We start from the raw sequence: 13,400 nt of genomic DNA on the forward strand, positions 1-13,400 counted from the left end.
GGTCGCTTGGTCTGCTGCTTGGGGGTTCGTTGTTTTGATTCGTTTGGAGGTCAGGCTGAAGAACCACCTCTCGCCCTTGGAGCTGGGGGGCGGGCGTCGTGGGAGAGAGATTTATTCCTCTGCCTGTTACTGACCTCCATCTCCCTGCGCTGTTTGTTCCAGAGTTCCCGCCCGCCTCTCGCCACCATGTTTTATTTCCACTGTCCCCCGCAGCTGGAGGGTGAGTGTTGTTGTCGAAGCTCAAACCGTAAGTAGGAGCGCAAACTTCGATCTCGACGGACCTTCTCTGCGAGGCTCCCCGCGTTTGGGCCTGGAGCGCAGAGGGAGGCGCTGAGCGCACAGGCAAGCTGGCAGGCAGCGGCTAACCCCGACCGATCAGTACAGAAAATCTCATTTTGCTTATTTTATTTCTGTTTCGCCTCTTCGGAAATTGTAGCCCGCCGGCCCCTGCCCCATCGGAGTACTGGGTTGGGAAGCGGCCTTAATTGCCTTCCTCTTGGAAGCGCCTTCGGCTGGGGCGCGCGTCTTTTTGCGCGCTGCGCGGCTACACTTTTGGCCACCTGCCTCCCCTCTGCGGCTGCAAGAGCCGCGGGCGATGGGGCCGCCCGGCAGTGGATCCTCTTTCCTCTCCCAGCAGCACAGATGTTCTTGTTCCGCCTTTAATCGGGAGGCTTTCTGGAGGTGGGGGGGGCTGCCCCCCGTCTCTCGCCCGGGGGCAACATAAATCTTTCATACAGTTTTGGAAACCGGCTTCTGCGGCGTCAGTCGGGAGCAGCAGCGAAGTGGCGGTGGAGAGCTTGGGGGGCCGTGGATAGAGCTGTGGGGCAGGCCCCAGTGGTGGCATTGGCTGTCGGGCGCCGCCTCCTTTAAAACTAGTCAGTAAGTTTTTGTCCGTTACAAAGCGAATAGGAAGGAAGAGAAAAGGAAACAAACAGGGTGAGATCTGATTTTAAGACGGGGCGGCCGCAGCTAAAATCCGCTGTTCAAGCTGTTCCTAAGCTTCGTTGTCAGGGAGGTAAGGCCGGTTGAGCGAAGGTATTGCTCTCCAGGGGTCGAAAAGTTCCTCGGGGTTTCCTCTGAGCCAAGCTGGGAATGCAGAGAGGCGCGGGAGTCTTGGAGACCCCTTCCGCCCGCTGAGTTTCCTTCCGTTATTCCCTTCTGTCTCTGTCCCGGAGCAGGGGCGCCGACTTATAAAAAATATTGGGGGGGCCCATACCGGGGTCCTGCCGCTGGTTCGCTCGGGTAGCCGGGAGAACGCAGTTCGAGGTGGCGGTGTTGGGGAGAGACCCTCGCTCAGGGCGCCACTAGACTTGGCGGCCGGCGGCCTATCTGGGGGGTTTTGGAGCGTATTTCGGCGGAGCGATTGGGGAGGAGGGGGCTTGTTGCCGGATTCTTCAGCTGAGCCGGAGATCCGCTGCTGGGGGTCCCTGGGCCGAGTTGTGAGCACGGCCTGCTGAAGGGAGATCCAGCCGATTGCGCGACGGGGACGGCCGGGGCTCTCCGGCTAGGGCGCGCGGCTGGCTGGCGAGGGAGCAGGTGGGGAGGAGGCGGGGGTCCTCACTCTCTTAGGAAACGCACCCGCGCGCCCGATTGCCACGAAGTCCGAAGGGTGCGTGTGTGGAATTAAAAAGCAAAAACGAGATACGGGCAGGGCAGGCAAAGAGTTTTCTGCAAGAGGATGGAGGGCAGGTTGAAGAGAAAATCACTCAGGATGAGACAGTCAAATCAGCCATGATAAAATGGGCTCAGGATATTGGGTATAACATCATGTTTGAGGACTGGGAAAGGTTATGGACCACCGGAATGAAATTCACGGCATGTAATGCCTTGAAGGAAAATATTATGAAAATGATTTATAGGTGGTACATGACCCCAGTCAAGCTTGCAAAAATATATCACCTGTCTGATAATAAATGTTGGAAATGTAAGGAGGCTGAAGGGACATTCTTTCACCTCTGGTGGACTTGTCCAAAAGTGAAGGCCTTCTGGGAAATGATCTATAATGAGTTAAAAAAGGTATTTAAGTATACCTTTCCCAAGAAACCAGAGGCCTTCCTCTTGGGCATTGTTGGCCAGAAAGTGTTAAAGAAGGATAGAACTTTCTTTATGTATGCAACTACAGCAGCAAGAATACTTATCGCAAAATATTGGAAGACACAAGATTTGCCCACACTGGAAGAGTGGCAGACGCAATTGATGGACTACATGGAACTGGCTGAAATGACTGGCAGAATCCGAGATTTGGGAGAAGAAACAATGGAAGAGGACTGGAAAAAATTTAAGGACTATTTACAAAAACAATATAAGTTGTATGAATGTTAAAAATTTACACGATTCGGAAACTATAGCTTCAGTAATTAGATTTGGGAAACAGGAAATTATATTTTAAGTAAGAAAAGGTCAAAATCTAAGGTAATACTATGTTTAATTTAAGATATAAGTAACTGATGAAAAGTATGTTAAATTTAGAGGTATAGTATTTGAAAAGTACAAAATAAGGTACGAAACAAGGTAATAATTTGCTGATATCTTTATTATAAAGAATGCAGGGTAAGGGAGATGCGAGGAAGTCCAGTTAGTTATATAAAAAATGTGTTGAATGGTTGGTTTTCTTTTCTTCTTTTTCTTTTTTTCTTTTTCTTGTTCTTTTACTTTTTTCTTCAGTGTATGTTTCTAACTTTGTATTTGAAAACTTAATAAAATATTTATAAAAAAAGAAGAAGAGAAAATCCTTTCGCTTTTCTGGGGCGCAGGGAAGTCTCAGAGCCGGAGGTTGGGGAAGGGACCCCCTTTGCTCTGCCCTCTTCTCCCGTCTTAGATTCGCATGGGGGTCCCCGCCCGAGCTTGCCTGGCCACCGGGCCACACAAGGGCCGCGCTCTACGCGGCGCACCTTGCTAGCCGCGCAGCTGTCCTCCGCGGCTGCGGAGCGGCCCTGCGCCGGTGCCCAGCCCCTCTGGGCGCCCGCTGCGCTGCCAATGACAAGCGGGCGACGTCGCGGGCGGGGAAGGCGTCGCTTTCTTTCCCGATCCTTCATCCTCCCAGTCTTCCAGCCCTTTTTTGGGTTGGAAGCTCGTCTCGTTCGCCCTTCTCCTTTCTTCACCCTGCGCCCAATTTTCCTCCCTCGTCTCCCTCCCCATTTCTCCTTCCTTCCTGACTGACTGACTGACTGACGGGCTCAGGCTCGGGCTCCGGGTCGGGCTCGGGCTCCGGGTCGGGCTCAGGCTCAGGCTCGGGCTCCGGGTCGGGCTCGGGCTCCGGGTCGGGCTCAGGCTCAGGCTCGGGCTCGGGCAGCCACCGCGTCGGCGGTGTTGGCGATCGGCGGCGCGGGGGGATGGCCCTCCCGGGGGAGCCGGCGCTGCTCAATGGGGTTGCCAAGGAGACAGGCCAGCCGCCCCCCTCCCCCGGCCCGGCGCCCCCCGCCGCGCCGGTGCCCGTTATCGAGCTGGTGCGTGCCGGGCGCCCTATAAAAGCCGCGGACGCGCCCACCGCCGCCCGAGATTATTGGGGGGGCTGAGCCCCCCCAAACGAATTTTTGAGGGGGCTCGGGCCCCCTCAAGCCCCATGGAGTCGGCGCCTATGTCCCGGAGTCGCGAGAATCTGGACTTTATCCGAAATCCTTCCGGGCCCGCAAATCCCTTTCCAAGGCCAAGCTGGATTTCGGCCCTTCGCTTGATTTGAATCTAGCCCTCCAAATCCAATTGGCAAAGGGTCTGACCAGCGCTGGTGCAAGCCGGGATCCGACTGGCTTGTGGGCCCCCAATTGAGCAGCAAATCCCGAGAAAGGTTGCACTTTTACTTGGAAGTAAATCCCATTTGCCCTGCGGGCCTTTTCACGCCGAGTAAGTAGCCATTCACTTACCATGAAGGCGGCTGACTTGGGGTCTCCGGAAATGGCAGCAAACGATTCGTTCTTTGCAATTTCATTTCATGTGTATTTTTATTGCCATGGAAGAGCCAGGCGCTGGGGTGGGTGGGAACTTGCCTTCTTCGGGTGCCCAACTACCTTGACCAGCTTTGGATATTATGTACCTTGAAGGGGGGCACTTCCGGCTCCGCTTCAGGCACAAAGTATTTTGGGCGCGCCCTGTTCCTGCAAGAATTCGGAATTTCACCAACCCATCACCAGGGTCAGAGTTGGGATCAAGCCAATTCCCTCACCCTCCATGAACACGGTGGCGCTTACTCCCAAGTAACACATTCAGATGGCGGTGCGGGTCAGTCCATTATCGGCAATCCCAGTTAACTGACCTGAAAACAGGAAAGCGGGTGGCGGTGGTTCTCCCTGGCTGACGCATCTTATGGCAAAGGAGGCAGCCCTGGAACCAGCCGAGGGGCGCAGCCCTCGCTGGGTCCCAGCCCAGCCCAGCCCTGAGCTGCGCCACAGATGAAAATGGAGACAGGCACCTCATAGTAAATGGGTTGGGACTGGAGTTACACTCAACGGTTGGTTTTGGGAAGAGCCAGTGTTTCTTCGGAATATTCTGCCACCGCTTTAGCCCGAGGCAACCTCCGGCCTCATCCCTGCCTGCGCCAGAGACAGAGAGGGGCGCGCGGCGGTGGGGTGGGGGAAGAGTTTGGGCAGGAGGCAGAAAACCAAAGGAACCCTGTCTTCGTCAAACCTCCTGATTCTGAAAGTCAAAAACCAGTAGAATGGGCTCAGAAGCCTGGCAAAAATCGTATGGAGAAATCGGGGGGGGGGGTGTCCCACGCACAACCAGTATCTTTAATAGTGCTAAAAATCTCGCCCTGATAAGCCGAGACGACCCTCCTCCCTGCCCCGGAAAAAAAGGAGCAAAAACGTCCATCTCCATCAATTCATTTCAGACAAAATCATAGCCACTTATAGGCACATATAGTGGCTGGGCGGGGTAATAATAATAATAATAATAATAATAATAATAATAATAAAAATAAAAATAATAATAATGCTTTAGCTGAGATTCATGCATTATTGGGGGTTGTAGTAGATGATTTGTGGGGTCCCTTCTAGCTCTGATTCTATGACACATTCCCACCCACCGCAGGGCAACTACAGTATTGACAGGTAGGTCTCTTTCCCCAATTTGTATCCCAGTCTTCCCTAAACTGCTGGTAGTGGAATCGTGCCTTCTTTTCTCGTTATATTCTGACAAATAAGAAACTCACTCCAAATCATTTACGAGATTGAAAGGGGTACATTGAAAATCAAAGCAACCCGTTAGGAAATTTTAAATTAATCTTAACCCTTCCAGCAGCCCTCTGGCAATCCGAGCCATTTTTGGGTGGGCCCAGAGGGGAGAAGGTGCGCGGAAACTCGCTCGCAGTCGCGGTGCTTTCGCTGGGGAGGCGAAGCGCCTCGACGCGCCTCCGAAAATCTATTTCAGGTTCGCTGCTGCGTAAGTGGTCTGCAAGCTCGCAGCCATTAGGAGGGCCGACAAAAGGCCCGCCGCACGTTTGAGGCTTTAAATCGATTTAGTCACAAATGAGGTAATGGGGCTCGGACCCAGTAATGGGATTTCAGTCCCAGGAATGTGTTTGGGGTGGGGTGGAAGGGAATAATGCCTTTTATGATCCTAAATAGTAGCCCTTGTTTGCCCGATGGCGCCGCGGCCCGGCTTGCTTTCTGACGGCAACTTTGGAAACCTGAACAAGTCACATCCAGTCCTGCAACTTGGACGTAACGTGTACAATCAAAAGACAGAAATAAAAGTCCGGATTAAGAGCCGGGCCGGGCCTCTCCTCCTCCGGTTTCCCGTAGCCACGTCGCTGCCCCCCGGCCGTCGGTGGCGAGGAAAGAAAGCTCTTGCAACCGTCGTTTATTTCGCCGCGATCGCCCCAAACCGGCCAGGTGGCAGCTTTGAAAACGTCCCGGGGGCAGAGCAGGGGCGCTGAACCCCGTTTTCCGCAGCCTCCCCAGCTTCTTTACCCCCCCCCCCAAATCGCCGCCCTCCGAAATGGAGAGGATCTCGCGCTTCTGTACCGCGCGCCTCTCTCCGGGTTGCGCCCAATTCTACCCACTAGGCAGCTAGGCCTTACAGTGGCGCCCTTTGGGGAAGCCAAGGAGGAGCCGGAGCGAGAGTCTGGGTCACCCCAAGGCGCAAAATCCCCCTTGCCCACCCGCATAATGATTTGCAAGTCGGGAGCGCCGCCCCGTCTGTTTTCCCCGCGGGAGAAAGCCGCTTCGGAGTGGGGGAGGCTTTCGGTCCCTGGTTATGCAACCTACAGCTTCCCCGCAGAAAGCGACTGGCCTGTGCAGCGTGTTGCTTGGTGCTCAACGGACAACGGCCCTGTCCCAAATGCATTTTTATTTTTTGGGTGGGGGCGGGAAGGGCATTTTTGGCCGGGCCCTCTTTGCTCCCCAAACTCTGCACAGCCTCAGCCGGGCGGCGGCTTAGGGTGCTCTCCCTCCGTCCGCCCCTTCCAGCCTCCGACCCCCGCTTCTCCTCGCCCCGTCCCACAGGTGCCACGCCCTTCGGCGGCCCGTCCGCGGCGGACTTCGACGACGGCTTCTTGCGGCGGAAGCAGCGGCGGAACCGGACCACCTTCACCCTCCAGCAGGTACCCGGCAGCTGCCGTCGAGCCTCCCCGCCCTGGATGGTTGGAGTCGAGGCCCGCCGGGAAGCCCTGGCCGGTCCCGTCGGGGAAGGGTCTTCGTGGGTGCCGCCGCCGCCGCGCGCGAAGGACCGGCCCGCGCTGGGTTGGACGGGGCGGGCTGCAGGGAAAGCCGCGCCCTCCACCGGCGTCGTGGCCAGGGGCTCTGCGGAGGCGGCAGGACGGAGCCCCCCCGCTGGAGGAGGAGGTGGTCTTGCTTGGCCCTGGTTCTCCTCGGCCCGCCCCGTCGCGTCCTGCCCTCGCCTGACGCGGCTTCTTGCTCTCCCGCCAGCTGGAAGCCCTGGAGGCCGTGTTCGCGCAGACCCATTACCCCGACGTGTTCACCCGGGAGGAGCTGGCCATGAAGATCAACCTCACGGAAGCCCGCGTGCAGGTAAGGGGCAGGCCTGGCGGGGAAGGAAGGGCAGCAACAGGGCCGGATTGAGGTTTGACGAGGCCCTAAGCTACTGAAGGTAATGGGGCCCTTTATATGTCCAGCTGTCCTTTGTCGACAACAAATTGTCGCTGTTTTTGGTGTTGAATATATGCTATCTGGTAATTGATGGACCTCATAGGTATCTAAAGCCATTTGCACCTGCAGAATGTAGGCACCCTAAATAGAGAAATGAGCAAACCAGTGATATTTTAGGGAGCAGGCTAGCAGGCGGGGCCCATTGCTTACATCATAGGAACCTGCACAACACAAAACACTGTTGCTGTATGTAGGTTTTATTTTATTTGTTTTTTATCTTATATTTTGGAAATGTACACCCAGTTTTATTTTCCTTTAAATTTTGGGGGGGGCTCCCAAGAGGGTGGGGCCCTAAGCTTGTATTTAGCTTATACATAAATCCGGGACCGGGCAGCAGCAAAAGTTTTTTCCACCTGCATCCTCCTCTCCTTCTGCTCCTCCCCCAGCTTTTCTCCTCTTCCTCCTCTTCATCATCATCATTTATTTATTTACTTATATGCCGCCTCAGCCACTCTGGGCAGCTCCCAACAACAACAACAACAACAACAGTATTAAAAACATACCGTATTTTTTGCACCATAACACTCACTTTTTTCCTCCTAGAAAGTAAGGGGAAATGTCTGTGCGTGTTATGGAGGGAATGCCTACGGGTGGCATGCCTACGGATTTTCCTCCTATAAAAACTACGTGCGTGTTATGGTCGGGTGCGTGTTATAGAGCGAAAAATACGGTAATAGAGCATCAAACACCAAAAACTTCCCTGTACAAGGGCTGCCTTCAGTTTTCTTTTTAAAAATCACATAGCCATTTCCAGTGCTTTTTTCTAGGGGGGAATGGGACTCGCGCAGGGGTACGCATACCCCTAAACATTTTGTGAATCTAAGTTTGGCCTCATTGAGGGGCAGTATTTCAATATGAGTAGGAAAATGAGAGTACCCCTAAACATTTTTAAAATAATAATATAATCATAATAATTTATTACTTATACCCCGCCCATCTGGCCAGGCCTCCCCAGCCACTCTGGGCAGCTCCCAACACAATATTAAAAACATGATAAAGCACCAAACATTAAAAGCTTCACTAAACGGGGCTGCCTTCAGATGTTTCCTAAAAGTCAGGTAGTTGTTTATTTCCTTGACACCTGACCTGATGGAAGGGCGTTCCACAGTGCGGGTGCCACTACTGAGAAGGCCCCTCTGCCTGGTTCCCTGCAACCTCACTTCTCGCAGGGAGGGAACCGCCAGAAGGCCCTTGGAGCTGGACCTCAGGGTCTGGGTTGGATGATGGGAGTGAAGATGATTCTTCTTCTTCTTCTTCTTCTTCTTCTTCTTCTTCTTCTTCTTCTTCTTCTTCTTCTTCTTGTTCTTCTTCTTCCTTCATGTTTTTGACATCATCACCCCCACCCAGGGCTGCGAGGAAAGGCCTATTTGCACATTTGGCCAAAGCAAGCAAATGAAGCCGATCTGTCATTTTCATGATGCACTTTAATAACATCAACATAATGTGGAATATTAGATTAGGTTGATTAATCGGTCATTCATAATTAACCAGTGATAATGTTCTACACTAATTTGTCCGTGTCTCTAAGGTACTAAATTACATCGATGCACATCCATTTCCTTGCATTGGAGGAGGGGGGTGCGGGTGGGGGGATGGAGGAGGAGGACGAGGAGGAGGAAGAAGAGGCGGGTGGGGAAGAGGGTGGGGCGCACAGGACGGATGTGACTCTTTCCAGCTGGCTCTCTCCTCCTTTCCAAAGCTGCTGTCGGAGGAAATGGGCTTCCTCTGACCACAGGGCAAGCCCCACTGATGTGCTTAGGAGTCACTTTGCTGCCTCTGGGCTGCTCTGGAACAAAGGGCGTTCAGTAACTTGCGAACTGCCTGCCTGCCTTTTGGACGTTTCTTCCTCTTCTCTTAGTTTTTAGTGTCCTGTACAATGTACGCAAACACACACTGTGGGAAGACTTTAAATGTTATTAATAGCCTAATGCAGTTTATATTAAACCATTTCTAACTGTATTTTGGAGACTGCTGCTTCACGTTGCCGTACCATCCCACATTTCTCTGATGAAAATAGGGATGTCCTATTCAATAATAATAATAATAATAATAATAATAATAATAATAATAATACTTCCCTGCCCATCTGTCTGGGTTGCCCCAGCCACTCTGGGTGGCTTCCAACATATATAAAAACATAAGCATTAAACATTAAAAAATGTCCTTATACAGGGTTGCCTTTAAGGTAAAGGGACCCCTGACCATTAGGTCCAGTTGTGACCGACTCTGGGGTTGCTGCGCTCATCTCGCTTTGCTGGCTGAGGGAGCCGGCGTACAGCTTCCGGGTCATGTGGCCAGCATGACTAAGCCACTTCTGGCAAACCAGAGCGGCTCACAGAAACGCCGTTTACCTTCCCGCCAGAGCAGTACCTATTCTACTTGCACTTTGACGTGCTTTCGAACTGCTAGGTTGGCAGGAGCAGGGACCGAGCAACGGGAGCTCACTCCATCACGGGGATTCAAACCGCCAACCTTCTGATCGGCAAGTCCTAGGCTCTGTGGTTTAACCCACAGCGCCACCCACAACCCATGTGTCTTCTAAAGGTTGTATAGTTACTTATTTCCTTGGCTCGGGGGTCGCATAACTCCATACCCTCCAATATTTCTCCGATGAAAATAGGGACGTCCTAAGGGAAAGCGGCGCGTTCTGGGATCAGATCAGAAATCGGGACGGCTTCTGTAAATCCGGGACTGTCCCTGGAAAATAAGGACGCTTCCTGCAACATACCCTTCCTCCCAGTTTCTGACCAAATAAATGTCAGCAAATAAGTTCCATTCATATCAACAGGCAGCCTCGATTCCTTCCCAGAAGCCCATCCTATTGTGTATGTGGAGGCATTTTCCATTATTATCAGCGTTAGGACTTGCTTCTTGCAAAAGGTTTTCTCATACCAAGGCGATAAACGAAGGTGCAATCCTGCACACGCACACACAAACTGTGCAAGTCCCATAGGGTTGGCTTCTGGGATTCCCAGGCCAAGTCGTTCTCTTGCTTGGGGAGTGACGTCTGCCGGAAGCTGTCTTCTCAAAGATTGATGAAGGATACCTGGTGGTGGCTTTTATGGCGATAGCTTTTTGATGGAGATTCCACAGCCGCTGCTTTTCCCTCCTCCCTCCCTAGCCCTGGAGCTGGCAGAAAAGACGGGGGTCATTAGGGTTCTGCTCCGGCAACTTAGAAGCTTCAAAATTTCAGCACGTTAAAAAGCCACCAGACTTCATTTTGATCTGCAAATCACATTTCAGCGCTCAAGAGAAGTAACTCAAGACTCATCCTGCTTTCTAGTGGTGCTTTGTGGTGGATGACGGCTACCCAGAAAAAGGGGTGCAGCTCTCCTCCAATAGAAGCTGCACCATCACTACTTGTGAGAACACAGCATGTTAAGGGTTTGTGTGAACAGAGGCGCCAGCAGTATAAGCGTTATGCTGAATATCTGCACACACACACACACACACACACACACACACACACACACACACACACAGAACTTGCTTTGCAATAGCCAGCCTTTCGCTCAGCTCAGACGTGTTATTTATGGGGTTTTTCCATCCTGCTGTTTCTGTCTTCTTTTTATGTAGGTGCTCGGGGTTAAGACTATGCAAAGATCTAATTGTAGGAAATATAATAGCATGCCTTTTCTTCCCCAGGGTCATGTTAGTATCTCTTAAAACCCAATGGCTAAGGAGAGATAATGGAATTCACTGCAGTAAATTGGGGATTGTAAACAAATTATTTCTTCCATAATCAGATTATGCAACCCTGATTATTAAATCTGAACATGAATCATTGGTCATGTGCAGGGAAATTAAACTGATTATTATTATTTGGACATTCAAATCTCCTTTTTGTGAGTACATTGGAGGTGATAGCTTGGGGTTTTCCCTCCCACCATTTTAGCAATTGGTGCCTAAAGACTGCACTGCAAATTGAGATAAATGGGACAATTATTGGGCATTCAGAAGTGGAAGATCATAACTTCTCCCTGAAAGGTGCAAGGGCGAGATAGGGGTGGTGACAATTAGAGTGCTTAGCCTTGTTGTGAGCCATTATGCAAGCAGACAATAGATGCTGGGTTTTCTTTCATGCTGGGGACCTGCTGGGGAAACGGGAAGGGAACCATGTTTACATTTCTCCCCCTTGCTCATTCAAATATGATTAATGTGCTGGAAAGCCACGTCTTAATCGAAGATGATGTTGTCAAACAAAAACTAAATAGGGAAATAAACGACTTCATCAGGCCCTTTCTTCAGAAGCCGGCAAACTGTCATTGCAAAGTCATTAAAATATGATAATGAAAAATAGCTCAATTAAATGTTGTTATAGCTGTGACCTTCATTCAATTAAGACACAAGGAAGTGTCTGCAATTGGCTTTGCATTTAAGTCTCCTAAATTTAGAATGCAGATAAAATCATTATTCAGCCTTTGCTGATACACGCAATTAAAAGCAGGCTAAATAAAAATGGAACGATAACAATGCGCCGCACATTGTAATCATCTTTTAAATTGTGCATTTCCTTAGCCATAGCTGGGAAAGCCTGATTTTCTATACGCATAATAACATCCACAACCTGGTTAAGCCAGCCTATTTTCAGTTTAAAATAATGGGCAGCCCAGTTACATTCCCATTTGCCTCTAGTCGGGCTAAATCCAAGTCCTGTGGCATAACCGGATTGTGGCTTCCCTTGTCACAGCCCAATTAAACTGAAGCACTTGGGTTTTGGCTACTTAATCCCACTGATAATTAGTGGGACTGAATATGCTTAATTCTGGGTGCGTGAGGTTTTCAGAATGAACTACCAAGGCCATTGTTGTTCTGTGTGGAAGCCATGGGGCAAAACTGACAATATGTAGATTGTTGTTAAAAGTGAGAAGAAACTTTCCATAAGCTGTATCAGCTAGTCTCAGGACCAAGCTAGATAAGATGTTAATTGTGTGCATGCTATTAACATAAACACATCTTTTTTAAAGTGAAATCGTACCCAGAGGGATGATACAGCAGGCTTGGGACTGGTGTGTGTGTGTTTAATTTTTTCTTTTAACTTTTCTAACCAAAAGCTCTTCTCCGAATCTGCTGTTTGCATTTTAAGGGCAGCTTGCATTGCATTGGCTTAATATGCAAATAGCAGCTTCAGAGAGGTTTTTTTTATTCTTGGAATCATGGCAGGGAGCAGCAGTGGTAGAGATAGTTAAACTTCCCAATATGATAAGTACCGTATTTTTCGCTTTATAAGACGCACCAGACCACAAGACGCACCTAGTTTTTGGAGGAGGAAAACAAGAAAAAAATATTCTGAATCTCAGAAGCCAGACCAGCAAGAGGGATCGCTGCGCAGTGAAACCAGCAATTCCTCTTGCTGTTCTGACTTCTGGAACAGCTGCGCAGCCTGCATTCGCTCCATAAGATGCACACATATTTCCCCTTACTTTTTAGGAGGGAAAAAGTGAGTCTTATAGAGCAAAAAATACGGTAGATCCTTGCTGGATCAGACTGAAGGCCTGTCTGATCAGGTCAAGGTTGCAGGTTTGATCCCCATATGAGACAGCTGCTTCTTCCTGCATTGCATTAGACTAGATAAACCACACGGTCCCTTCCAACTCTAGAATTCTATGATTCTATTTTGTCTGGCAGTGGCCAGCCAGATTTCCCTGGGGAGCTCCAAGCAGGGCATGAGCAAAGCTCTTTATCCTACTGTTGTTAGGATCTCACCTTATACCAAGTCAAACCAGTGGTCCACCTAGTTCTGAACTGTCTCTACTGGCTGGCTCTGAGTGGCTCTCTAGGGCAGGGGTCAGCAAACTTTTTCAGCAGGGGGCCAGTCCATTGTCCCTCAGACCTTGGGGGGTGGGGCTGGACTATATATATATTTTATGGGGGGGGGAAATGAACGAATTTCTATGCCCCACAAATAACCCAGTGGTGCATTTTAAATAAAAGGACACATTCTACTCATGTAAAAACACGCTGATTCCCTGACCGTCCGCGGGCTGGATTTAGAAGGTGATTGGGCTGGATCCGGCCCCTGGGCTTTAGTTTGCCTACCCATGCTCTAGGGTTTCACACTGAAGATACCAGGGATTGAATCCAGCGTGTTCTGCATAATGTGGAGGCACCTCAGGCTTCCCCATAGCCGATACTTACTCAACAAAAGGGGCACAGGTTGATTTCAGTTCCTCTTTAACCAGGCCTTTGGCCGAATGACATCCGACGCCCCTTTAAAATGTGCTGATGGTGGGTTATTGGGTTGCTTTTGTTTTTATTAAGTGTTTTGTGGTTTTATATTGTGATTTTATGTTGTAA

At 50.6% G+C, this 13,400-nt stretch overlaps 1 protein-coding gene across 1 annotated transcript in view; it reads left to right on the plus strand.

The window, feature by feature from the left end:
* DRGX (dorsal root ganglia homeobox) overlaps window positions 1–13,400 on the plus strand; it is a 45,401-nt gene that overhangs the window by 496 nt on the left and 31,505 nt on the right. The window contains exons 2-4 of the mRNA XM_081191902.1: window positions 163–220; window positions 6,441–6,538; window positions 6,864–6,965. Coding sequence (XP_081048028.1) covers window positions 187–220; window positions 6,441–6,538; window positions 6,864–6,965 — 234 coding nt within the window. The 5' untranslated portion in view covers window positions 163–186. The remainder of the gene's footprint in view (window positions 1–162; window positions 221–6,440; window positions 6,539–6,863; window positions 6,966–13,400) is intronic.

Source organism: Podarcis bocagei, assembly GCF_964188305.1.
Source record: "Podarcis bocagei genome assembly, chromosome: 4".
Taxonomy (NCBI): Eukaryota; Metazoa; Chordata; class Lepidosauria; order Squamata; family Lacertidae; genus Podarcis; species Podarcis bocagei.